We start from the raw sequence: 27,034 nt of genomic DNA on the forward strand, positions 1-27,034 counted from the left end.
GTGGTTTTGAAAGCTTGTTATTCACACCTCACAGAACAGGTTCTAAAACAGCATGTCCATAGATTTGTAGCCCGTGCGTGGTTTCTGAAAGCCTGGAATGCGGATTGTGCTCAGTACATTCACATGTATATTAACTGTTTTCCATCTGACCTTGTGTTCAGTTCTCTGTAGTTGTTCTCCAAAATAAATAGGAATTTAACTGTCAGTTGGTCTGTCCTATTTTGTCAGGTAGATCACATGAAATTTGTCCCTTTAAACATGTTCAATACTGCTGTGCCACCTTTCAGTTCATGACCTAAGAGAGCTTTTGAAAAGTTGTGAACTGCATACTAGGGATTATTCACCTGTACGTGCCTCAGTTATAATTAGGCTTTTGGATGTGGCATGTGACTTGGAAATGTACAATGCTAGTGAGTGGTAAAGTGCACATTGACAACCAGCTCTTGCTAATAGCTATGTAGCAGGACATCTACATGCAGGTAAGTATTTACTGGTATATGTGTGGTCTGTGAGAAGATGGAGAAGAAAGGGAGACTATAATGGGACCCCTCCTGCCCTCCCAGGGTAGAGTTTAACTGCCATTTGTTTCTCTTTTTCCCTGTACAGGGGGAATTTATTTTGTTTTCATAGGAATTGTAGTTGAATAGATGAGGCTTCAATTTTAGGATTCCATCATTTATCCCCTTAAAATGAAAGTTTGTGTGAGTGAAACCTTGATAGACTTTTTCATTTTTCTGTACACCCCAGTGCTTCAATCTGTTTAGTGTGCTTAGTCATGGAAGAGTGCACAGCACAAGTACATGTACATGCAGCCTAATAACAGGAAACAAATTGAGTTGCCTTGTCCCAATATGGCATCATTGTGTACATGCTTTTATGGTTTTAAGGGCTATCCACAGTGCAGTATTACAGCATTTGATGGGTTTTATTTCATGTACTTCAGTACTCAATACCCTACACTTGCAGTGTACATGTATATGCAATAGTGGTAGGTACAAATTGTGGCACACCACAAGCCTAAGTTTTTTTTTCTGTGCTTTGGCAATGTACCTTTCATGTACAATGTACTTTGTGTTCCACAAATCATAGTCATTAGTAAATCTACATGTACAGGCATGCAACATCCACAGCCTGGGAATTCAGCAATGCTGTAATACGTATATATTCACTATATGTGTAATGTATAGTGTATATACATGTACACTATACTATATACATATACTCTACATGTACATTTATGTACAGTGTCGACTACTCCAACGCTCTAATTCCTCGCAATACACATGTATTTTTAAGGATGTCAATACCCATATTTTTCCCCAGTCCTCTTAATATTTCAAACTTTGTTTACTTCAACTTACTCCAATCCACTGACACCCGAGCTGATCAAGTGAATGAAGACTTTCTTCAACGCATAAATTCAAATTGCATCAACTTCCAGATACTTCAGACGTACAGCAAACCACTGTGTCAGTCACATACATGCATGTCAACATGCAGTGAACACCAATACATATAGGTCTGTTGCAGTTCCACAAGGAGCACATTTTTTTCTAAAAATGTGACACGTACAATGCATCTGATGTCTTAATGTATGTGTACTGAATGCAAAATGCAATACATCAGTGAAGCATGTGTAATTTTAAAACAATTGGGTCAGGGGAAAAATACTAAGTTGAACAAGAAAGATGCAAGCCACCACCAAACACTTTCAAGGAACCTCGGTACAACTATTTTACTAAACCCTTGAAACTGAGCCTTTGTGTTTCAATTGACCCTATTGTCTATTTTTGTTTTGTTGTTTTGCTCTGTAGTTTTTTTTTTCACAAAGTTTTCACAATGGATCCGCCAATGTACTGGTATATCGAACATCAAATAACAAGCTTCAGCTTCATGTATGAAATTCCCCACCCGACATCTATGGTAGAGCTGTCAATTTAACCCTCTTCTCATCTTCCTTCTAACTTCCTTCAACCCCCCCCCACACGACATCCCATCATCCCTGTTATATTGATTCTAGTTAACACACAGAATACATGTACACACATCAGCTACATGTACATGTATGGTGTCTCTCCCATGGGCATCGGTTGGGGGGGCAGGCGGCGGCCAGCTATGGACAGCCTGCAAGATACAAACTATTTTTCCCACTTAATAGCTTCCATAACTTAAAAGTGCATGTATACTGTATATGCGAAGTAGGTAGCCGAGACACCAGAAAATATCTAGAAAGAAAAGGCAAAGAAACGTTCAGTTTTAGCCTAAGGAGGAAAAACTGGGATGATATTTCAGGGAAAATTTTAAAAACCCATTGAACATGCTGAACCCAGGTAGGATTGTGGACATAGTAATCTCTGTCATTTATAGGACTTTGATATTAGGTGATGAAGTTGCTCCAGTGGATATTGAGGATGCATCCATAACATGTTCCCTTACTAGATTCATTCTGAATGCTTCATGTACATTTACATTTAGAACCACTTCCTGCAGTGTGTGATACATTCATTTTTCTGTTTTTCTTTTCCTTTGGCTTTAAGTTTTAAACCATATTAGATTACTGTACATGTACACAAATCATTTGATGTCATGCAGACATTTCCTGCTGTCTCTATTACAAGTACTGTTCGTTTCATTTCACCCCGAGCCAAGCACCTCATTTCACCCCGAGCCAAGCACCTCATTTCACCCCGAGCCAAGCACCTCATTTCACCCCGAGCCATGCAAAAGCTATATTTTGTATTGATCTCACTGCCCACCAATAAGCTTTTGCTAGTTAAATTTAAATAAAATCTTGTACTCTGAGTTATCTGATTGCACATAAACATAACCATTTGAATTCCTCAGATTAGAGACACTTTTGCTATACTTGTACATGCACCTCGTGATTCGGGACAAGGTTTTACATAGTGATCATCACTTCTGGATTGGACTGGTTCCGTTGTCTGTGCCCATTGAAAACAGTGTAAGGCCTCTCTTGTGTAACTACATTTAAGCAAAAGCTGCTCCTAATCATGAGCTATACATTTAGCAACAGTGTCTTTAGTATGGATGATTCAAAATGTTATGTTAAGGTGAATTTAAAGAACTCAGCATATCAGATTTTATTGAAATTTAACCCACAAAAATAGCATATTGCAAAACATCCCCCACAGTCCTCATCCCCTGTTCTTTTATCTGTCCTACATTCATGTAATTTTTGTACATGTACAGTTTTGACAGCTTAAATCTCAACACTCTTTTTTACGGGTAGTTGGAGACAAATAACCACTGACTTCTGCCTGTTTCACCTTTTTTTTGCATTGGCACAGCTCTGGTTCTGAGCCAGTGTCAGTGACAGATTCATCAGAGGTTGATGCTGTCATAGAGCCCATCTCTGGGTTCACATTCCAGCGGGTGTCTTTCAGAAAGGATCATAAAGGTTCGGAAAAGCAGGAGTCATCAAAGGGAACTCTAGATCAAGGTTGGTGCTATCAATGCTACAGGTACTTTGAATAGAAAACATTCCACAACCCCTTGTTACCACTATCCTCAATCAAAAACTTTTTTTCCCAAGGACTCTATGCTACAGCAACATGCATCAAAACTCATTCAGTTTAAATTTGGAAACAGGTCTCCAGATAATCATGTATTCCCATTTGTTGAGTTACAGATTTGGTTGATGGGATAAAATATTTAAAGAAATTCTTGAAACAAAAGATGCCTCAACCATTGGAGAAGTAAACAACATGTTGGCCTTAAGCACAGTTGCACCTTTGGCCTTGCTTGTGTATTCTATAGGCACAAAAGAATGTTAAATACATACATGTACTGGTACATGTATATGCAGTCCAAGAAGCCCCTGGCTCAAGATAGAGGGGATAATGAGTGAATCATGGAGTGAGAAAACTCACTCAAAAAGCAGTACATATTGCATGTACCTTTAATATGAATACTGTGATGTCATCCCACGTTCTAAACCTCAGTGATGCCTTGATTTGTGCATAAAAGCTATTGGATTTAAAAAACAAATTCTTCATTTCACTGACAATTTAAACATTTAATTTCCATAAGCCTGGCAACAAGCCAGTGAGACACCATATTTCAGAGATTAAATTTGGGGTTCAAACTTGAAAGATGAAAACATGTACACTGTAATCTGAACACTGTTGCCCCTGATTTACGTGTACATCACAGAAACAGCAATCTCGCTTGTGTGGGAAAGTTGGAAATTTAAATTTTTAATTAAAAGAGTGCACCTTTTTTTCCAAAAGGATTTTGAACAGTAGTCATGCATTGAAGAGTTTAAAGATGCCCAAAAAGTGAGTCCTAGAAATATGTACTGCATAGATTCTCTAAATTCACAATGTACAGTACATGTGTATGAGCATTTGAAGCTGAAACTTAATGGCAAAGGTACATGTACAGTACATGTATGTGGGTCTTTCCACACTGAAGGGGTCCAAAAGTGTGACATGGGATTGGGAGATACTGTAAATCAGGACATATCAAACTATATACCGGGTATGTATTTCCTCTTGTTGAACACTGATCAGGATTACATGTATACTAAGACTTTTCCAAGTGTATTGTCCAAGATGTGTTTATTACATACCAGTACATGTACATGTATGTAACATGGACTGAATACGTACGTGTACACTGTATGTTAAGTTTGATAGAAAGTTATTTTTTGCCGACAATTTACCCAAACAGTGTGCTTTTAAATTCTGATTCCCACAGCTCAGGTAACATTTACCTGTAAAAACCAAGACTGTTCACTGTATATTGAAGATTCCACAGAATAGTACATGTTTGTCCACAACATTACTTACGCAACATGGACAGAACTTAGTCACAAAATTTCTGTCAACATTGCATGCATGTACACGTATGTTACACATAAGTGTCACAAATATCAAGAAAATTGTGCTTTTTTAGTAATCCTGTACATTGTAAATAGCGTATGGACATTTCTAAGATGATGCTTGGGTAAAATTAATGCACATGATAATACTTGTAAGTGTTCTGCCAATTTACATGTGCATGTATCGCAAAGCCTCTGACCCTTTTACATACGTGTATATGATCATTTTCAGTGACCCCTGTATTTTCTGAAGCACAGAAAGTCATCCATTTTGATACACATGTACATGATTATTATAAGGCGTTACAAGGTACAGGAAAATGAATTGAACAACATGTGTACATGAACAAATGTATCATGTTTTGCGGTACCCTCCAGTGGCCCCTATCAAATCCCACATTTGCAGCCAGTTGCACTACTCATTAGTTTGTGCCCGTGTCAATGAGATTTGAGTTTTTCTTAGGGAAGATTGCAGAATACATGTAAGTAATGGGGTTTGCGGTAGCACCCTGCAAAATATCTCTTTTGTAAGCATGTGTGGTTCTGAAAAGAACCTGATGGTGTCAACCTTTCAGACAGCTTAAACCTGTATGTATTACTTAACCCATGTGAATGTACTTGGATATAACCGTTTTCCTTGTCAGCCTACATGTACATGTACATGTGCGTTGTACATGCATGCATGCATGCTTTGTCGAGTAGAGTGCAAAGAAGTTTCCCTTTTATCATATTTGACCCGCAGTGCAAAAAAAGGCGCATGCCAGGTCAAGTGGCCAGTGTTACTTCTGAGTAAAAAGCCAGGAAAGAATCTTGCTCAGCATGCTCAGTGTTTCAGCATTAGGAATCCTCAATATTTTAACAACAACATATTTTCATCATATGGTACTAAAACTGAGTGGCACATCAACACGAAGAGCTCAAATTCTTCAATCTACAGTATTAGAAAGTAAAACTCAAAAGTGGCTCCAATGACTTGAGACTCATTTTTGCAGAGGGGGTCACATATTGACTACATGAACATTCCACTCAGATGGGTGGCCAAAGAAATTTCACCCTAAATTGGTTGGTGTCACATTTGGCCTCAAATGCATATTTACCCTATTATATTTTAAGAATTGTATGTTTCATTTAGTAGCATTTATTATTGATATTTTGATACTGCTGCAGTTTTAAACACATACTTAATTATTCTTTGCTTTTGTACTGATGGCCAGCCATAGATTTACCAGCTGCTTGTTGGCAAAGTATTACTGTAAAATAGACAAAGCAAACCTTTTTATTGTGGCCTTTGTTAATTCCTGGGTCAGTTGGACTTTGTGTACATGTATGCAACAGGCATGGTACGTTACCAACTGTACTGTGTAAAAAGTCTGCACTGTTACTCCTAGGTTTTGATGGGACCACCTGTCAGTGACATGTGACTGGTACATGTACAGATGTGTTGGTGTTTGTTAGTTGTTGAGAATACCTACTCGTAGTTTGGTATAACGCTTTGAACATCAGGAATTCAGAATAAGAAGTGCAACGAAGTTGATGGTCACCCCACGTAACAAGTTTTTATGCAAAGTACAGACAGGTGTACGTAAATGTGTAATGGTGAAACTAGGAGCTGTATGTACATATATGTACAGTACATGTACATGTAATTGGCTGTTGCATGGATAACTGATACCAGTAGTTTGTAAGTACGGTACTTTCATGTAGTGTACATTGAATAAATTGAGCACCTTCAAATTTACATGATGAACTCCACGTTTTCCCTCCAATAGCAACACACATGGGTTTGAAATATTTAAATGCAGTGTATACAACTGCATGTATGTACTGGTTCCTACAGTGTGCACATACATGTACCAATGGGTACAGTACATACATGTACCGTACATTACATGATTCTGTTACTGTGGTCTCCTGGTGAAAATAAGTTATCACAAAGATATTTTTAGTGGAATCTTTTCCATTTTTTGGATGATGTACATGTGTATTTGGATGTTTAGTTTGTTCTTCACTAACATGGTTTATTGGTACATCAGATGTTATTATTCATTTGAACAATGCAAGAAGCTGGGTCAAGTACAGTACCTGCTTGTTATTCCAATCATCTGTTATTTAGATTTTCATACATCTTCTTGTAGCCTTTTGCATATATGTGTACATGTACCGTACTGTCATGTGAAGGCAGTGACATCATAATGTACTTCAAGTTTTTTCCAACATGTACATGTAGGTGTCTTTGTTTTAAAACCAGAAGAGCATCAAAGCAATGCAAATGTTTCATTCCGAGGAAAATGAAAATTTGCACATATGCAAGTAGTTACATGTACTGTAGAAATTGGATTGCTCTAAAAGTCTTCACCCCAAAAGAGCTGATGGCTGATTCTAAGTGTACATGTATATCTCCTTCCAAAATTTCTCATGACATGACTGTTTCACGCATGCTAAGTTTGAAAAAAGAATCAATGGTCATGGGACAGCTGAGTGTTTGATGGGTAGGGTCTGGAAAAACTCCATGATGTCCCTTTAAAAAAATGTAATATCTAATAAATTTGTATTATTCGGGGCTATTTCAGCTTCATCAGCTACATGTATGAAGGTACATGTACTTTTGCCAAGGACTGTCTTCTGTGGAATACAGTACATGTATAGTTGAAAATTTGTTAATTTCTCAGTAATATATAATAACTTTTTGTTCATGACCTCACAGTGATCCGTAAACACATGCTGCTTGTACAATGTAAAGCATTACGGGATCATGTGTAATGTCGATCATCTCACAATGTCTGCAGTGGCAGCATTTTTCACAGGGTTGTGGATACCCAGCACAAAAACATATGTCTGCAGCCTACAATGTACGTGACATGCACATGCATGTACATGTATATACATGTACATGTAGGTACTCTAGAGAGAGAGTAGGGATTACATAATTCAAAGTTACTTTTGTTCTTATTGTTTTACCACCAGCACGTCAAGTCTGTGGTACCGGTAGCATGTTCAGCGACAAAGGAACTTCCATTTTCTCAGACAGTGGACTTGAGGATTCATTATGCAGTGGTCAGACTGGTACACCTTCAGACTCACCAAGCACTTCCCCATGGGACATGTTGTCTATGTCTGAAGCACAGGTCATCTGCCCATCATCTGAAACATCAGTCTTCAATCTTCCAGTATCCAGGAGCTGTAGGGGTCAGGGCTTGGACAAAACTGTGGACAGTTATACCCAGACTCCCCCAGCTGAACTTTTGGCAAGTGGTGGACTAGCAGCATGTCTTGCAGAACCCAAGCATTTACATGTAATTAGAAATGAGTCTGCACACGTTAGTGAAAGAGATGAATTTGATTGGCATGAGTATTATTTGGATATGTTAGGAGCCACCCAGAACAACGAAACAGGATTTCTTCTCAAGGATATGCAAAGTGATGGCAGTGCCACCCAATGCCAAATAATCGGGCCACAGCGGTCGAGAGTTGCTGTTGAAAGGTGTCAGTCTCCAAATGCAGTTCTGAAAATTTCCCCAAACAGTGCATTTACCCCAATGATTGATGTAAGGAAGTCCCCAGAGGGTCGTGAAAGCACTTTCTCTGAATGTGTTCCTCAAGACAGCTTTGTGCCCATTCACAAACCTGGCATCCAAGAAGATGTTGCTTCTGTTGATTTGGCTTACTCCTTAAACAGCATGTATCTAGAGCATGATATGGGTTTGGTTAGTCCAAGACAACAAGAATGGCAAGATGAGAACCTTCCAGATAATGTTATTGATTCAACAGTTCTAAATCCAAGACCCAGTTCCTCTTCTCTCTTACAGGCTAGCAGTGTGCCAAGCCAAAATTATTTCAACAAAAATCAGAATGTACCATTTAAGAGACAGAGCATTACAGATGAATCATCCAGTGATTCAGGTACAACTCCTTCAGATGAAAGTGACTCACTGTGTGAGCTTGAGTTAGATTGGGATCTGCGTGCCTCGTCTCCCGATTTCCAGGAGGTTCAGCTTCAGACCAAACTCAAGAAGAACCAGAACTTGATGAGAGAACTTATAAAGGAGGCACACGAAGAGAAGCCAGGGTTCTTTCTAAAAACCACTTCAGGGAGTCCTAAAGCCATTCCAGATCAAACTGATCTACTTTTTGCAACAGCAGAACTTACTCAGTTGAAGGCTACTGGGTCTTTATCACAAACACCTGTGAATCAGTTTCCGTTGCAGTCTAGGCCCCTTGGATCATCATTGTTGGAATACCGTTCAGGTTCAGGTTTAGATGATGCCTTGATAGATAGTGATGTGTCAAGTTCAGTTTCCTCATGGGTTGACTCAGATCCCACATGTAGTTCTGAGGATGACACTCCTGGATTTCTCACAGCCTTCACTCCAGAGGCCTCAGATAATGTGGAAGCAACTTCCTCAGACCAACCTGACAGTTCAAATAAATCTGTTTCCCAGAAAAAGTTGATACCCCGTCCAGACTGGGCAGCAATGAAGGTGCAACACTGGAAAGCTTCTTCTGTTTCTTCAAGATCTCTCCATATGAAACGTCCTGGTGGCAGGCCAAGAGCTGCTTTCCCAGCAGAGGTTGTCAGTGAAAGGCCAGTCCTGATCTCCAAGAAGAATAAGGGCATGTATGTGGTCAATCCAGGCAAGGACAGTGATTCAGATTCAAGCTCAGATGAGACTTGTGCTGACGGTGAAACTGTGAAGACGTTAAATGCAAGGAAGATACATGGGCAGGGAAGCCCTGGTCATCCAAGCTATTCCTGCTGCAGCAGCTCAGACAGTGAACTGTCCACCATTCTTGAAGTTTCAGAAGAGGACCAATCAACTCTCTCACTTGACAGTAGTCCTGCCAGGCCAGCCAAGTTTGCGATGGAGGATGTTGTTATTCCTTCCATTGTTGTCATTGACCAAAGCTGCTTGAGTAGCACAGAAGAAGATGCTGATGATGAAGCTGATAATCCAGAGATGCTCAGCCCAGAATATGAACCAAAGAGTAGTTTGGCCTAACCAGGCTCCTAACACTGTGGCACATGCACATGTAGCCCTGATTACAAAGGGTTCAAATCAAGGATGATCCTGTCTTCACAGCCTGACAGAACTGGTATCTTAGATTGGCACTTGACAAAATCATGATCAAAATTATGGTATACTGTACATTTCATTGTTGAGGCATGGAACATCTTTTTACTTAGTGTATACATGTACACATAGCTGTTGTTAATGATGGAACTACATGTACATGTAGATGCTAGTCCAGTTTTTACATGTATGTAAAGCCAATTTAATGAAGTAACTTCCTTGTCCTTAAAGGCTAGAGCCTATAGAGTGTGATACATGTATAGCATATATGGAGATACCGGTATTTAGGACATGTAACTTGTACTGTGCATTGATGATCAATCATTTTAAAAGGTGCTGAATATTTTATGCAGTTTTATTACACATGTAATGAAATGACATTGGAAAACCATACTGAATGTACCGGTATGGCTGAATATACTCTATGTATACATGTGCATTAATATAAAATATTAGGGTGCAAATTGGTGCAAGCCTTCTATTAACAGGCTCACATTTGTCCCTGGAGCACTTGGCATGACTATTTTGGAGGTCATGAAATCATGTTTTTGGCCACTTATATGACTCAGGCTCTAGTTTTAAGCGGAGATCACATGATTTACAGAACTGAAATATGAATGCACCCGTGATGCCACTGTTCCCTGCACACATGTGTACATGTACCTTGAACTTTTAGTGTGTGTCTGTCAGTCTTACCTTTTTTTTTGTCTATCAGTATGAATTTTTGTGTCAGTCATTTAGATAAAATGCAGTTCCATAAGACAAGTGTTTGACATGTACATGTACACAAACAATTGGTGTTTTATTTTTGTTTACAGGGTATACAGGATGCAGTACTAAATTTCATTATTGTTGGTAAATGTACAAAATGTAAATGGACGTTACAAAACTTGGAATATATAGACCGGAACCATACATACAGCTGGAAGACAGCTTCATTTTCATTAAAAAAATATTGGATACCAAGAAGTTACATGTACATGTATCACGTGTACATGTTCATTTACGGTATCCAGACAAGGCACCAGAAAAGGTCACACCTTTTGTTCGTTATTCTGTGCTACAACAGAAAATTATCTGAAAGCAGAAAATGTTTTGCTTCACCAGTTCATATAGTCTTTTTCATTCTTTTTTCTTTTTTTGGGGGGGGATTGATGATGTAGTTGTTGATGTTGTTTTTGTTTGTCTTCTTCTTCTCATTCTTCTTGTCCTTTTTCTTGTTCTTGTGCTTTGATGTTTTTCTTGTTTTGTTGCTCGTTGTTCTTGTTATGTTGCTCTTGCTCGTTGTTCTTGTTATGTTGCTCGTTGTTCTTGTTATGTTGCTCTTGCTCGTTGTTCTTGTTATGTTGCTCTTGCTCGTTTTTCTTGTTCTCGTTCTTCTTGTTCCTGTTTGTAACTTAGGCCTACATACTGTAAAAAGTGATCTTTACATGTAAATAATACCCTATTTTAACAAGGTCTGTCTTTTTCCAACACTATACAATAATGATACACATGTACATTGAAACCTGCACATTTCTGAAGTGCGTATACGTGTAGATGAGACACTAAAGACTGGTTCATGTACATGTAAGGCAGCATACAGGAGAAAAGGAAAGAAGAAAAGTTTGTCAATGTATGACTCTTAGAATGTTAGTTAAATTATTCCCCAGATTACCGGTTAAATGTGCTTTATACAGGGTACTTCTTGGTAGAATGGAAACTCTTGCTAATGGCATTCTGTTGAGTTTTACACATCTACATGTACCAGTATTCCCACATTGTATGTAACCATTTAATCATTCATTCTTCTGACTGATCAGTTCAGATGAATTGTAATTCTCTTGAACATTTATCATTGGTGCACATGATAATGCTATGCATTTTTAACCGTAAAACTCCTCTTTAATAAATTTATATAAAATTAAATCATGTAAACTTTTTGTACATTAATAATACATGTATTATCTATGCTCACATATTTTGAACTATTGATTTTAGTAACAAACTCAGGGTATTCTGTAAACTTTTGATAGAAAGGGTCCATTTATGCATGAGTTGGTTTTCAACTAAATTAAAACATTGATAAATGAAATATCCCTGTTGTCGATGTCGTGCGTTTAATAACCAAGTTAATGTAATGTATTTCACCATTCCATGGTATTTGCTGCCCTGTACTTTGTGGATTTTCATAAAAATGTGAATGGGCTGACCATAGGTTAGCATGAACACGTCTATAAGATGTGTGCTGGCCTTGGACTAAATAGTCATCTTTTACGTACTGTTCCCTACAATTTTGTGACGTACATGTAATAGGTACATTTGCATCCCCAATGTGGAAAAAAAGTAAATATCTCTTCCAAGTGAGGCATACACTGTATGTACATGTATAAGAGCTGTCACCTAACTGTACATTGTCTCCTGCCCTTCTTTTTATTAAGGACTACGGTAGGAATAACTTCAACCTAACCTCTTACTTCTTTCTGTAGTGTATTAGCCCATACATGTACAATGATGATCTTGGTTTGTCACAAGTAAGTGTCAAAGATAAAAGATCCTATAGCACTGCCTAGTGGCGCAAGATGGGGAACTCTGCCAAAAAAGGTGTATAATCACCATGGGTGCCATTCAAGTAAGCAATATGCCTGCGCAGTGCATGTTAATGCATAGGTGAAGGTGCACAAGGTGTGTGTGCTGGTACGGTGGCTGCGCCTGTGCATTAACGTGCCCTGCACAGGCATATTGCTTGTTTGAATGGCGCCCATGGTGATTACAATGTATCTCGCATATTCACGGTGAAGTTCTCCATCTTGCGTTGCTACACGGCGCTGTACGATCTTTGGTCAAGATACATGTACATGCATTTCCGTAGGTACATGCATGTAGATATACTGTCCCAATTCTTGGTACAGTACTGTAGCAGTTAGTTGTCTTTAGTTTTGTTTCCATTGATGAATACACTCTACATGTACATATATAAGGCTGCATTGTTGGATATACGTGTATTAATGATACATTGTACTGAGATTTGAATGAAAAAACAAAGTACACTGTACCTGCTCACAAATAAAGTACAATACATGTATATGTTTTGGTTAAGTTTTATTTTTAAGGCTGTATGTTGTTGCACTGTTGACATTGTATACTAACAAAAGTATCTTTCATTGTTTAAATTTGATACATGTTACACCTCCAGATATTTGTATTAATAAAACCTGCGTAAGTCTTATCTCAAAACACCTTACATATTTTTATTTTGTGGCATAGCTGTGTTGTCCCCTGTAATCTGACATCAACTCGCTACTTCTTCATATATGTACCGTGTGTTAAGTTGACTCTGTCAACTTCCAGTCTGCAAGGACAATCTCATCCTGGCAAATTGCTTAGACTCTTTTAAAATCTGAGCTGCTTAGATGTTAAGAGTTAGTTAAACTATCCCCATGTCCCGAGATACAATTCAATAGAATGTATTCATGTGCCAATCATCTTGAATTGAAAGTGGGGTTGATTTGTCACTTTTGGAACTTTAGAGTAAAAATAACGGCAACAATGTAAGTTCATTGGAACTTAATGCCAGTTTTACATTTTGAGCTATTTAAAATGTGTGACGAATCGTATCCAAATGTTTTAAGCCTTATTGAAAAAACACCAAGTGAGGTTTGGACCCCAAAACTGTTTGGCACTTCCTCATTTACCAGATTACATCTGATATGATAGATTTATGGGGAGCATGATAAAAATGGCTGGCTTCACTGTGAATACAGTCTATTAGTAATCTTCACGTACATGTACATACCCGTATGTAACTTGAACTGGTGCTAGTGTTTTCAATGCATAAGAAGTACATGTAATACATGTACATTAACATTTGCTTAGTTCTAGATCACAGGTTTCCCCCAGTATAGTCCTATAGCTATAAGAACCATACTGGTACATGGGTTGTGCATTTATAACTATTTTTCTAACTAAAAAAATCGTCCTCCGAATGAGGTTCTATAATATCATGCACATGCACAAAAACACAATTACATGTATGTATATGTAAGCACCTGTAATCATGAATATTTAGCACTTCATCATTTGAAGTTTTGGCTCAATTTTACATGTCTCTTATGACACTTGTGAAGTACAGAATTGCTGCCTTCAAGCAATGATAGATGTGAATGATGGTTCTTCGAAAGCTGAGAAATTATATGTATGTGAAGGATACAAAATATGGGATTTCCACTTTACCTTCATGTATAGCTTCCAAATGATACCAGTGCCCCTCCTCCCCCCACACTTTTTCGACTAGGGGGCCTGGTCCCCCACTTTTTGCAGATTTTGTAATTAGATGGGGCATAATGGATCAACCTATTAATGGCTGATGCCTGATAGTCTAACAACTGCCCCCCCCTTTGAAAATGGTTCCGCCGCTGTTGACCAGTACATGTACTGGTAAATGCCCTCCAACAATGTTTACATCACAATTTCGTTTAAAGGAGGAGAAAAGGAACTTGATCAGTGGGGTAAGATGCAAACAACCTGAATGCAAGGAGTTTTTGTAGGAAAACAATGTTAAAGAGCTTGCATGAAAAAAATCTAAGGCCTGATGGTACATGTGCATGTATGCATGTACAGCATAACAAGGTCAGAAGTGTACATGTACCCATATTAAAGGAAGAAGCCATCCTTTTATTATCAAAGATAAATGTCAGACAAGAAGGTACAGTACATGTACCTGTATGAAACAAGTACACGTACATGTAGTTTGGGAGAGCCTTACAAAAAGGTTAGACTGCATATTTAACTATCACACATATGACTTTGCCATTCAGGAGATAACATGGTATGTGTTGTTTGTCTTGCAGCACCTGTATGTACAACCCTGTGACATCAGAGTTTGCCAGAAGAAAATGGTTGCATTGTCAGAAACACATGAGTTAGGTCCAGAATTTGAATTATAGTATGCAGTTCTGTTTGCCACATGTACATGGACTTCCACCTGCAGGACTTCATAGATGTTTCACCATTCTACTATCATGGCTGCCAGTCATGGATACAAAGTCATATGCAAAGACATTCTTGTTCTGTGACCTAAGCGGAAAAAACAGGGGAACTACACACTCTTTTACCTGGTCCAAAATTTCCCAGGACGTACAAGTCCAGAGCTAGGATGAAAATTGACTAGCTGCTGGATAATTGTCAGTATAAAAGGGAAAGTGGAAGCAGTGAAAGGTCGCAAGGCCCAGCCCCATTCTTTGAAGCTGTGAAGCAGTGTCCTTGTGTTCTTTTTCTTTTTCTTCAACCACGGAGTTTCAACTAAAATGGGATTGTAAATACATGTAAGGTATGAATGCGTATGCTGTATACAGAGAGAGCTGTTCTGCTGCATGACTTGGAAGATTGCCTCATGCTCAAATTTGTGTTTGTATGGTTTATGATGTTTGGCAAATGTTTACATGTAGTCAGTGGTAGTTCTGTTTGATTGAACGGAATTTCATGGTTGCGTACACCTGATATGACTGAGCAGCTGGATTGTACTTGTGCATTGTATTGTAGACTCACGTTTTGTAGCTGAGTTGTAAAATATGTGGAATCGTTTTTGCAAAGGAACAATCTCACCTTAACATAAAGAAACTGCGTGGGCTGTGTGCATTTGGTGCAGGAAAAGCTGTTAACATGCATGAGTTGTTATAATATCAATCACATGTGTCAAGAAATTTTCCCTTCAGTCTGTCATTTCTTTTCAGTGATCAGAAGGGGTGCCTCTAGAGGATCTATGCATGGCATCCATTTTCAGGGTCAGTGGTTTTGTTATGGAGGTTTGTGCACAAGAGGTGTATTCATGTAATGTATATGGAACAGAAGCATTGACCAGGAAGATGTTGCCATATACAACCTCTGGACACAGGGATACAATTGGTCTAATCTATTGCTCCTTTTTTCACAACGGAAAGACACTGTTAAACACGCTTTTGCACCAGTTTAGGGGTAATACTTGCCATGAGTCAACCACTTAGATGAAGCCAAGTGTTGATTCAGATTTTGTAAATTGATATAACTTACATGTACATGCAAATACAATTATAATTCTGTTTTGTTTCTGAATACCCCCCAAAAATTTCACGTACAATTTACAAAAATATACTGAAGTTAAGGGCACAATAGTCACTGTGTGGGTAACTTTTGTAGAATAAACTACCCCATTCTGTTTCTTTCGTTAGACAATGCCAACACCCATAGTTGTAACATAATTATAATTCTACTGCTAGTACCCTTTTGTAACCTATATTTTACATGTACCTTCTGAATTATTCACTTACATTAACTTTTGTTCTTGACTGGTTGAAGGTTCGAGCTATAGTTGCCCCACCTTGGCATTTCCCTTATCAAATTACATACATTGCCCTTTCAACATATAATAGAGTGCACAATGCATTCATCAAACGATGAGACAATTTTTGCCTGTTATACTGCTGTACGACAGGCAAAGAGAATTCACAGCACCCAAGCATGATATCTAACAAATCTCAGCTCAGTTGTAATTTACATGTAAGTCACTCAAGTCATAAACAAAGACCTGTGACCAACATAATTTGGTTGTCATGTGCATGTAGTAGGCATTTCCACACTGTTGGACCTTTCATTCTCGAAGTGTTGAAGCATCAAGCTGTCCAAATGTTATTTTGTTGTTAGTTTGAAGGCATGTGTGATTGTAATTTTTCAGGCTTTAACCCTCCTGCTGTAACCGTCAAAAACAGTCAAAAGTTCCTTCCACTTGATTTGCCCCAGTACACAGACACATGGGAAATTTGACTGATATGACAACTGTGTCAAGAATGTATCTTTGCACAGGAGGGTTAAAGAGTTAACACACCAGATTGGTACTTTGATTATGACTATAGATTATAGTAGACAAGTTTGCTAACAAACAGAATACATAACCCCCCCCAAAAAAAAGGGCTTTTTTGACATGAAATGTAAGAACTATTTTATCTCCCTTTTTCCTGAAGGGAAAAAGCCCCAAAGTTTTCTGTAACCTTAAAAAAAAAGGCTATGAAAAGTTGCTTGAAGACATTTCCAAATTTTTTGGTGCTTACCTAAAAGTAATTTTTGATCTGCCCCATGCTAACAAATACAGGTACACATGTACTGATATTTTATCAGTAGAAAGGAAGAGTTCATGTAGGTGTTACATCTTTAGATCATTACTTTTCAGTAACAGCACAACTGATTGTGCATTCAACGTTTTGGCCTTTTGTATTGTCTTCAGTTTATGGAAAATAAGTCTCAGAGAAACTGACCACATAAAATTGCAGGGTGAAGTTAAAGAGAAACCATCCCATCTTTACTAGCACTTTTTACAGCTCCTACCGCAACCACCCCAAGTCAAATGTTCTCTATTCATGCACATTGTATGTTTCTTTCTTTCTGTTTCTTTGTAGGACGGGATAGTCAAGATATGGGATGTGTGTGTTCAGAGCAAGAGTCTTCCTGTATTCCAGCTGGCCTACCTGAAGATGATCAAGATTATTACATCAAGTCTAATGGCAAAACACCAGTCAGTAATTATACCAGTGACTCCATTGAAGCCCCAGTTATCTCAGTAAATGTTGTGGTGAGTTTCCTATGCTACAGTATGTGAAGGATAGGGATATTTGCTTTTCAGTTTTCTCTTGGTTTTTTTTCTCTCATTCTTCACCTCTTTTACCATTCTGTGTTAAAGTACAATCAGCATGTTCGGATTGCTTGGCATTCTAAAAGTTGAATGTGAATAGAAGTAACACCAAGTCCTTTTGCATTCTATACTTAATGGTGTACTTGGTGTGGCAAGAATACCAGCCTTCATGTTTGCAGATTCAGAAGCCTGCATGTATAGGCAAGGGGTGTTTTAGGTCACCGAAGGTCAATAAACATGTACATGCATTTTATCATGCTTGCTTTGATTGAATTGTGATGAATAATTACACTGCAGTATGTTAGCCTCTGACACAGCACTGCCTATATTCTCCTTTACAGTGGCACCTTTACGAATTTTTTTATTATTTTAAAGCTTGTGCTAAAATCAGAAAATTTTAATACTAAAAGCGAAAATCTATATAAGTGACTTTAAATAAGTACCTCTGTCACCTCAGTATTTTGGACAGAAGTGTTGCAACAAGCATCTGACATGTCAGAAGGTTTACGATGCCATATTTATTACAGGATAGTAACCTGAAATGCCACCATCGCCTATCAGTCTATAGATACATGTACATGTACCAGTGTTGGAGGTCTCGAGACCTGGTCTTGGTCTTGAGACCTTTTTCGAGGTCTCGGCCTACAAGAATCTCGGTCTCGGGAGGGTTGGTCTCGGTCTCGGGAGGGTTGGTCTCGGTCTCGGGAGGGTTGGTCTCGGGAGGGTTGGTCTCGGTCTCGGGAGGGTTGGTCTCGGTCTCGGGAGGGTTGGTCTCGGGAGGGTTGGTCTCGGTCTCGGGAGGGTTGGTCTCGGTCTCAGGAGGGTTGGTCTCGGTCTCGGGAGGGTTGGTCTCGGTCTCAGGAGGGTTGGTCTCGGTCTCGGGAGGGTTGGTCTCGGTCTCAGGAGGGTTGGTCTCGGTCTCAGGAGGGTTGGTCTCGGTCTCGGGAGGGCTGGTCTCGGTCTTGGTCTCGGATGAGACCAAGACCGAGACCAGCCCTCCCATGACCATGACAGAAATGCAGAAAATGTGCGTCAACAATTAACGCTCGGCTGCAGCAAAATCACATACCCGGATCGTACGGTATATACAGCACACACATGTATATAGCAGTGCTGCTTGCACCACAAGTTTACCTCCGAATGAGTCTAGTTCCGAACTGCTCGCAATTCCGCATGTATGCTTGGAACATGTACGACATGGTATTTACGATAAAGCTGGAATGGAGACTAATGCATATTCTCAGCCCGGAGCACTGGTACCCTGCGTGCAGTACCTCTTTCATTTCACTGGTACACAAACAAAGTGTCAGGGAGGTAGAATGTTTACACATCAGTGAGGAAACTTGGATAGGTAAAATCATGATTTTTATATGCATGTACATGTACTTTTAAAAGGGAACTGCCTGTGTGACCCTTCTAACCTGTCCATTGATCATTACAGAGTATGAACTCATGCACACCTTTTGGCATAGTCCGAGCAACTCAGACCCCAAGTTTTGCCTTTTTAAACATTTGGACATGGCCCGCCCACGTTAATTTTGCTATACATATGGAACACAAAAACTCTGTACATGTACATGTTTAATATACAATTATGCCGTATACTCTACACAAAATTCTATAGCATCAGCAGTCCATGCCTTCATGGTCAAATAAAACTCTGTCATGGAATATTGAATATGTTGTGTGCTTTACATGTAAAATTTGCACTTAATTTTGCTGTTTAATGCCAATTGTCCACCACGTTTACCATCAATGAACTACATGTAGGCCTATATATTGTATACATGTATGTTGTGCAAGGTCTCGGTCTCGGTCATCTTGGTCTCGGTCTTGGTCTCGAACTGCAAAAGTCTCGGTCTCGAAGTTCTGGTCTCGGTCTTGAAAGAGCTGGTCTCGGTCTCGAAAGCTTTGGTCTCGGTCTCGGACATAAAGGTCTTGACTACAACACTGACATGTACCGTATATTGTGACCAAATAGATCTTTGCAGGTTCATCCAAGAACACACTGAAGAGTAAAAAGGTGAACTTTACGGCACACATCATGCATCAAATGCTGTTTGGGCAGAGCCAAATGTTCTTATTAAGTGCAAAGAGTGTGCCAGAGTGTGGTATTTCTGATTGTGAAGAAGAAGAAGATTCAAGAGAAATATGTATGCATGTAGTTTGATGACATTTTTCTGTTAAAGTTTTCTGCAACACTTCATGGTTGAGTAGTTCGTATGAGAGTACTTATCCATGTAGTGGAAAATCAATGTAGTTGGAAGTGTCTGGTTAATTTGCATTGAAATGAATTATTTGTGGTAGGATGACAGTAAAGGAAAAGAAGACTCTGAAGAGGAGGACATTGACCAGCATTTCATGGTGCATGGTAGGCTGACTCCAGATAACAGAAATCAATTTGGGGTGAGTCAAAACATGGACATTTGCTATGGGGAACATAAATTAGAGTATGTTTACTGCCTGAAGGCATGTTCATACTTCAAGTGAAGATGGAAACAAAGCAAATACCATATCACAAAACAATTTCAATGAAAGTGGCTAGAGTTAAAATGTGTTTATGTACTTTTTGTAGCTGGAATATTTGTTCTGACATCACAAATTTGACCTTTAGGGAAGAGTGGTAATGACATTATCTCAGATGGAAGAGAGTTACAACATTTTTTGCTCAATTCTTTCACGTCCGATCACACCCATAATTATGTAGAAGCCCATGTTGTTTTGGTATTAATAAAGCATTTTAATAGTAATGATGCTAATATGATGTGTCACATTTAATGTACATGTACCTCTAATTCTATTTCTTGGAAATGTTAGCATGTCATCACAGTTGAGCTTTGTAACTGAAAAGTGATATCAGTAATTCAAAGTCTAAGCTTGGCTTGTAGTAGATCTACATGTATGAATAACTTGTGTGTCTGTGTGTGTGTACATGAAACACTTTCTTCATGTACACAATGTATCTATACATGTACATGTACACTGTATGTCTGACTAACAGCTATGAGTAAGTTTGCATCAGTGTATAGCTGTAAGTGCAAAGGTGTTTTTTTGGGGGGGAGTGTATGTTCCTTTTTTCTATCCAGTTGTCTTATGTAATCAAGTTGATTTGCATTTCACCAGTAACATTAGTTTAATGACTCTAGTAACAGTTTTTATATCTTATATCAAGTACATCTTGTGAAATATTTATTGTGACTATTGTTTGCTCTTCCAAGTTTGATTTGCAAATTTGAAGATTTCTCCTCCTTCAAAGGCCCCTTTCCCCTTAATGCTGTAATATAAATGCATGTTTCATAGTAATTATCCATGATTTTCCTTCTTAGTTTCATGCATACAGTCATGGGCCTTTTCAACCAAAATAAGTGGAGCATTTGGCTGTGGGGTTACCTCAAGGTTTATAGTAGAAAATTATGCATGTATTAATTGCAGCTTATTTGGCTTGAACATTCCCATAACTACGTGTACATGTATCATAATAGTTACTTGGAATGTGTGTATATTCATTTGTAGTACTGACTGTGCTATCAATGATATGCTCCTTCCAATTTTTTTATGCCAACTTTTCCAACACTACCCCTTCAGAACTATAATGCCAGTACCTCCCAACCTGACACTGATAGTTCCCCTGACAAAGCCACCTTCCCTCAGTTGTCCAATGAGGATAGTTTGAATGAGGAAAGTCAGCCTGTGGGTGAGGAGAATGGACAGCGAGAAGCCACGAGTGCTAGCATTGCCTCTGGCTTGCATCTCTCTGTAGATGATACATCATCACCAGAGGTTCAACCCCCATCCACTGTACACACTTTCACCAAGACTGGAAGCATTGGGAATAACCGATCTCGTTCCTCAGTGTCCTCACTCCAGAGGCGGACACAAACAGGGAGCAACCTCAGCAAGGTAAAAATGACACATGAAACAGCAGTAGGGGGTGCAAGGAGGTGCTGCTCAGATCCTGCGGCTTCAGGAATGGTACAGCTAACTGTTTCATGTCATCAGCTTTGGGAGTGATATTCAACTTGCACCCTTGTGTTTCTCTTTCCCTTGTGGAAACCAGACTGTTTCTTCTGAGCACTGCTAACGATAAAGGAATACTAAGGTTTTACCATTCTTGACATTTTCCACTAACATTGATAATAGTGTTGCTTCCCTCCCATTGAATTTCTAACATTACACAAAGAGCTTGGTTGCCCCTCGGCCTCTCCTCTTAGCATGCAGAGCATTTTATAGCCTATGTGGCTCACAACATTTAATAAAATTCATGGAATCGGAGCTTGTGCATATTAATCTTAGGTGGTTTTTATTGTTGTTTTGGGGTTGGGTGGTTTGTTTTGTTTCTTAGTCCTTAACCACTTGTGGCTGGATGACATATAAACACACAATTTTTCTTATTTGTTCCGTCGTGCTTGGTTGGGTCAATGAAGATGCCACAAACTAAGTGGACCCCCTCATTCACAGTAATCTGGAAATGCCTTTCTTGAGTAATTAGAATTGAATTGGGAAGCCCACACCATACACAAAAGAGCTAAGGGGATTAAAGACTCCCTTTGTTTGGGCAAACAATTTGCTAGGGAGTGAAACCACACTTACAAAAGAGAAAAACAATGTTACGAAAATCCCAACTATTAACTTCGTATCAAAACAATTCGCAAAAAAACACACATGGCCACTGGTGATGCTTACATATGCTATGGACTGTCTGTATGTGAACCAGTTGACATCTGGACATGGCACCACAATTTTTACCAGCGCAGTTGAAAAACGGAAGAACTTTAGAGGTAAAGAATGGAAACACAGTGTACTGATACCAAACCTTATAAGTTGTGCCTCCCTGTCGGTACATATTTTATGGGCACCAGAAATAATTTGCAAAAAAAAACTGCCCCAAGCAGTTTTTTGGGGAAAGAAAACCCAACATTATTTGGCTATTTGCATGTGCCTCTGTTCTGACATTCGCATGTGTTCTTCACAACATTCCTCACTCATGGCTTTTCATTGGAAAGTTGCCAGGCTGGTAGTGGGGAATTCTTTCACCTGTTCATCAAATCCTTCCAAAAATCAATTCTGCGAGACTACCCATTGAATGTTTATTGCCAGTGGAATCTTAATTACTTGTATTATTGGGAATAGAATGTGAATATCTATCATGTGCATCATGTATTACATATTAAAAATTACTGCAATTCCATTTGAAGTATTTTTTCTGTTTTAGGATTTTCTTTTTCATATTGTCATAGATATTATTACTGTTCAAGACAGGCTGATCTCTGCATGCAATTTATTACATGCATGTTAATATTTGGTGTTTCTGTTTTTAACCGTTAAGGCAATTTCTTCTGGTGTTGTTTTGTTTTTCTTCACAGTTATAAAGATGTACAGAAATTGAACAGATTTGGAACAGTTCATATATAACAGGTTTTACCCTTACCCAACGTATATGCTCAGTGCTTGTCCGAGAGCTTGCAAAAAAAAGTCACAAGCTTACTCGGGTGGGACTCGAACCCACAACCTCCTGCTTACCAGTGCAGACGTCTTAACCACTCGACCACCGAGCTTGCCGGGGTCGGCCGGCCGGTCCGAGTCGGGTGAAGCAGCGGGTACCGCGAACTATTTTCAAGATGTATTTTTTTTTTACATGTGCAAATTTGACTTGATTACCTGAAGCCAATTATGTTCCCATTGGATTCCATGACCCTCTACCCGTCTTTGTTAAATCCTCCCATTTATTTACGTTTACATTTTATGTTATACCACTGGAACATTTAATATCCTTGGATGGTCAGACCAATTTGGCACATATCTATGGTCCATATGTTACCAGTACCGTACACGCCTTGTTCTTTATGAATTGAATTTCCCAATCCTAATCAACCTAGTTTTTTTAACCGTCTGAAAGCTTTTTAGAGGAGGTTCCATCCCTTTCATATTTCAGCTGTCCAATGGCAGATTTTGGGGAACTTGGCATACATGTAAAGAAATCAGTAAAGTACAAGTACATGTACATGTATATCTGAAGGATTTAATGTGATTATTGTTGGAGGCCAATAATTCCTTTACCATATACATGTATTTTTGTTTACCAATTTGGCATTCCTCTAGAAAGGTATTCCAGTTTTTATGAAATTCTACAGAAAACTTAGACGCTCCTATTGAGAAAAACTGGGTTAAATTAATATTTCAAAATATCGTCCCCAATGAGACATATTGGCCCAAAATCATGATTTTTTTTTCAAACTGTTTTTTTTTTCAAATTCAATTAGGCGATGTGATCCTACAATCTGGTAGAATTATTGTTTATCAAATCTACTGAAATCATCCAAATCACGATGATTACAGTGGGGCAAATTTCCTGTTTTACCTATACCATATTCACAGAGAGAGTCAAAGTTGACTCCAGAAATGTATACAAATGTAACAAGTTTGCACCTGCCAGGCGCTACGGCAAAAATGTGTACTGAGCGTGCCGTTTTTACAAAGAGACACAAGTCACACAAATTTAGCATTTTCACAAACAGAAAAGAGTGATTCTTTACAAAAAAAAAATTTAATTGACTTCTTAAAGCATTATTTTGTAGTTTTGTGTCATTCAACCACTTGTTGCTGCCGGGTGGTTTGAAAAATGCATTGCACATAATCAGGACATTTTCAAGATTTTCAGTTTTCAAAATTTAAAAAAATTCATTTCAATGAAGGGATGTTTACACCCACTTAAATTACTGTCTGATGGCCACTCTGGTTTGACAGACAAAAATCTATTGATGCCCGAGTATTTCAGCCAGGCATGCAGCCTTGTAAAAAGAGCCCACATTGTGTGTTGTTACATAACTTTCTTTCGTTCACAAACCTGGCACAGTGCACTGCTGACCTCTTTTCAACGCGCTAGATTAACATCCAGCGGTGCTGTGTGGCTCATCCCTGTGGTAGTGGAGCGCTTTGTCCCCGGTGGTAATCCGCTCGCTCTAAATGCCCCAAACAGTGGTATACTGTTTCAAAACTAGACTGGATTATCTCCACTATTGAGAGTGAAAAAATGTCGGTAACGTCCAGCAGCCTGGTCTTTTGTTCTAAGTACAGTCTTTTGTTACAAGGCCCAGTTCCCTTTGTCCGATTTCGGAGACCCCAGCCACGCATATAGACACACAGTGCCCGAAACCGGGCTCCCCAGCAGGAAGTGTTAAAGATCCCTTCTTTCAGGAAGTAGCATTCTAAACAATGGAATGCTAAATACAAGTACTTTTGAAATAAGTGTTTAAAAAGGAGACCAACTTCTTTAGTGATTTTCTAGAAAACTACTTTTTACTCTTTGGCAAGACTTTTGTCTCATCATGAAAATCATGACCATACACGTATGGACAGCAGGATGAATTTTGTTTTTTGTTTTTTTTTTTTAATACTTTGATGTATTGTTTGCTTTGTGTGTTCTAGGTTTATTTTTGTTTAATTTGGTTAAATGCTCAGATCATGACTAACACAATTTTTGAAATGTTTTCATCTTCAGGGAAGCTCAGTGAGCATGACAAGTTTGTACAGCCAGGCAGGAGAGGCGAATTATGGGAAATATGTCATTACTGGAGACATCAATTTTGGGCTGAATTACAACTACAAAACAAGTGTCTTTGAGGTCAAGATCAAAGCTTGTCGTGACCTTGCACCAGTGGATGTGAAGAAAATTAAATCAGACCCGTAAGAATTCTGGTATCATCTTTAGTGACAGTTGTAAAGATGTATCATAGTGACATAGTTTGAGGTACATGTACACACTGCTGAATGGGGCTGTTCACTGTGCAGTATGCAGGCCCGTAGGCTGGGGGATTTCAGGGGGTTCGAACGAACCACCCCACTCGCTTCCGAGCTCCGCTTTTTTGTTTAATAACAAATATATATATTTAATATACCATAATTGTTGGAATACAAGCCATGGCTTACACTTTGATTCTCACACTGAAAATGCCCCTGTGGCTTATATTCCGGGAAGCTTATACGGCAACATTTGAAGAATAAAATCAGTCACTAAACGCCTCACTGAGCCTCAGCTCAGCACAGTCTGGCCCAGGCCACCTGGCCATGAATGCAACCAGCACAGCACTCCAGGCGCGGGGGGAAAAGTCAGTCATGTTTTCATTGGTTGCCATTTACATTGGCTCTACTAACATGTTGGAAATGAAGGAACCAGTCCAGAGAGAATGAAAAGACTTTAAGTGTACCGTAATACCGTTCACACCTCAAATATTGTGTGGCATGTCTGTTTGTTTTTGTCTTTTGTGGTTGTGTTATCCATGTTGTTTGTTATCTCACTGGTCAGTTGGTGAAATGTTAAAAAGAAAGAACTGCTGCATGGCCCACCCAGCGAGGACACTAATCCAGCCCACTAAAGTTGGTAATTTCGAGGACTTGAGAAAGTTTTGGTTTAATGACAACACTCCTTCGCGTGCTGCTTCACATTACAACCAAAGATTCTGTACCCAAAAGTGGCACGGACCGTAACGTTTAACGGTTCAAAATTTTGCGTCTAATGGCTGTGTGTGGAGCAATATTTTACCTCCAATCTCATGAAAGATGAAATTTTAAAAAAACTTCAAATATTCTGATTCATAAATGTCAATATCATATATCCGCTACAAAATTCTCATGAAATTTTATTTTGGCCCGATTTTCCCTTTTTTTTTCCAAAATGCCAAATGAACTCTTTTAAATGTGCCCAAAAATATATACATTTTTAAAACAATTTTTGCTTTGGTAAGTGAGTGGAGGTAATAATTATTTAAAAGAATTTATCAATTGATAGAACATTTTAAAAAAAAATTCATACTATTTGCTTGTCACCCAGTGCCTGATTCAAGGTGCTGGGTGACACGTAGCTTCATACCTGCCAGGTCAATTTACAACATGCTGTGGGTATTAAAAGCTGGAGTATATAAGTCTTACATGCATCCTTTGCTTCACGACAAACATGCAACTTTTCAAAAGTACATTATGATAGGCCTTCGTATACAAATATGTATTCACAGTGCCAAAGGTTCCACTTCTGGGTTGGACAACCCCCCCCCCCAGTATCTGGTCAGGCAACGGGCCTGGTATATATGTACATAAATACTCAAGTTGAATCTTACATTTGTGAGAAAAACAAAAAGACAAATCCTTTCATTTTAGATTAAAATTTGTATTGTTAATTTAATAAGGGAATAGATATCCTGGTCTTAAACATGCATTTCAGACTGGCTTAGAAGAGTGGACGCAACCAATGCCCGAGCCGCAGGCGAGGGCATTATCAGCATTCGTTCCAAGCACATATTTATTCCCATTCATGAAATACCTTTTTATTTAGAGTCAAAAGAAGTCAACGTGTGATGGATTTCCAACAATTTTAATTCTACTTTCATTTTCCCAAACACCCCCGTCCAGTTTATGGTATATTCCTTTTGAAAGTTGTCCAATAGAATCCCCTTCAGTGAACTTGGCCTGTGCATGGCGCATCATGTGCTC

General features: G+C 38.8%; 1 protein-coding gene across 4 annotated transcripts in view; it reads left to right on the plus strand.

The window, feature by feature from the left end:
- The window catches only part of LOC110986672 (synaptotagmin-like protein 4), an 82,615-nt gene that overhangs the window by 45,577 nt on the left and 10,004 nt on the right, over positions 1-27,034 (plus strand). For 3 of the 4 annotated variants that reach the window (XM_022248740.2, XM_087146927.1, XM_087146929.1), the window contains 2 exons: positions 3,309-3,460; positions 7,808-13,128. In XM_022248740.2, the coding sequence (XP_022104432.2) occupies positions 3,309-3,460; positions 7,808-9,840 (2,185 nt within the window). In that variant the 3' untranslated portion in view covers positions 9,841-13,128. Of the gene's footprint in view, positions 1-3,308; positions 3,461-7,807; positions 13,129-17,318; positions 17,492-19,858; positions 19,958-21,136; positions 21,452-25,049; positions 25,235-27,034 lie in introns of those variants that run through there. The other variant, XM_087146928.1, reaches the window with a different exon arrangement.

The sequence above is a fragment of the Acanthaster planci genome, linkage group LG15 (assembly GCF_054643075.1).
Source record: "Acanthaster planci isolate LZ-2023a linkage group LG15, COTS_SCS, whole genome shotgun sequence".
NCBI classification, from domain to species: Eukaryota; Metazoa; Echinodermata; class Asteroidea; order Valvatida; family Acanthasteridae; genus Acanthaster; species Acanthaster planci.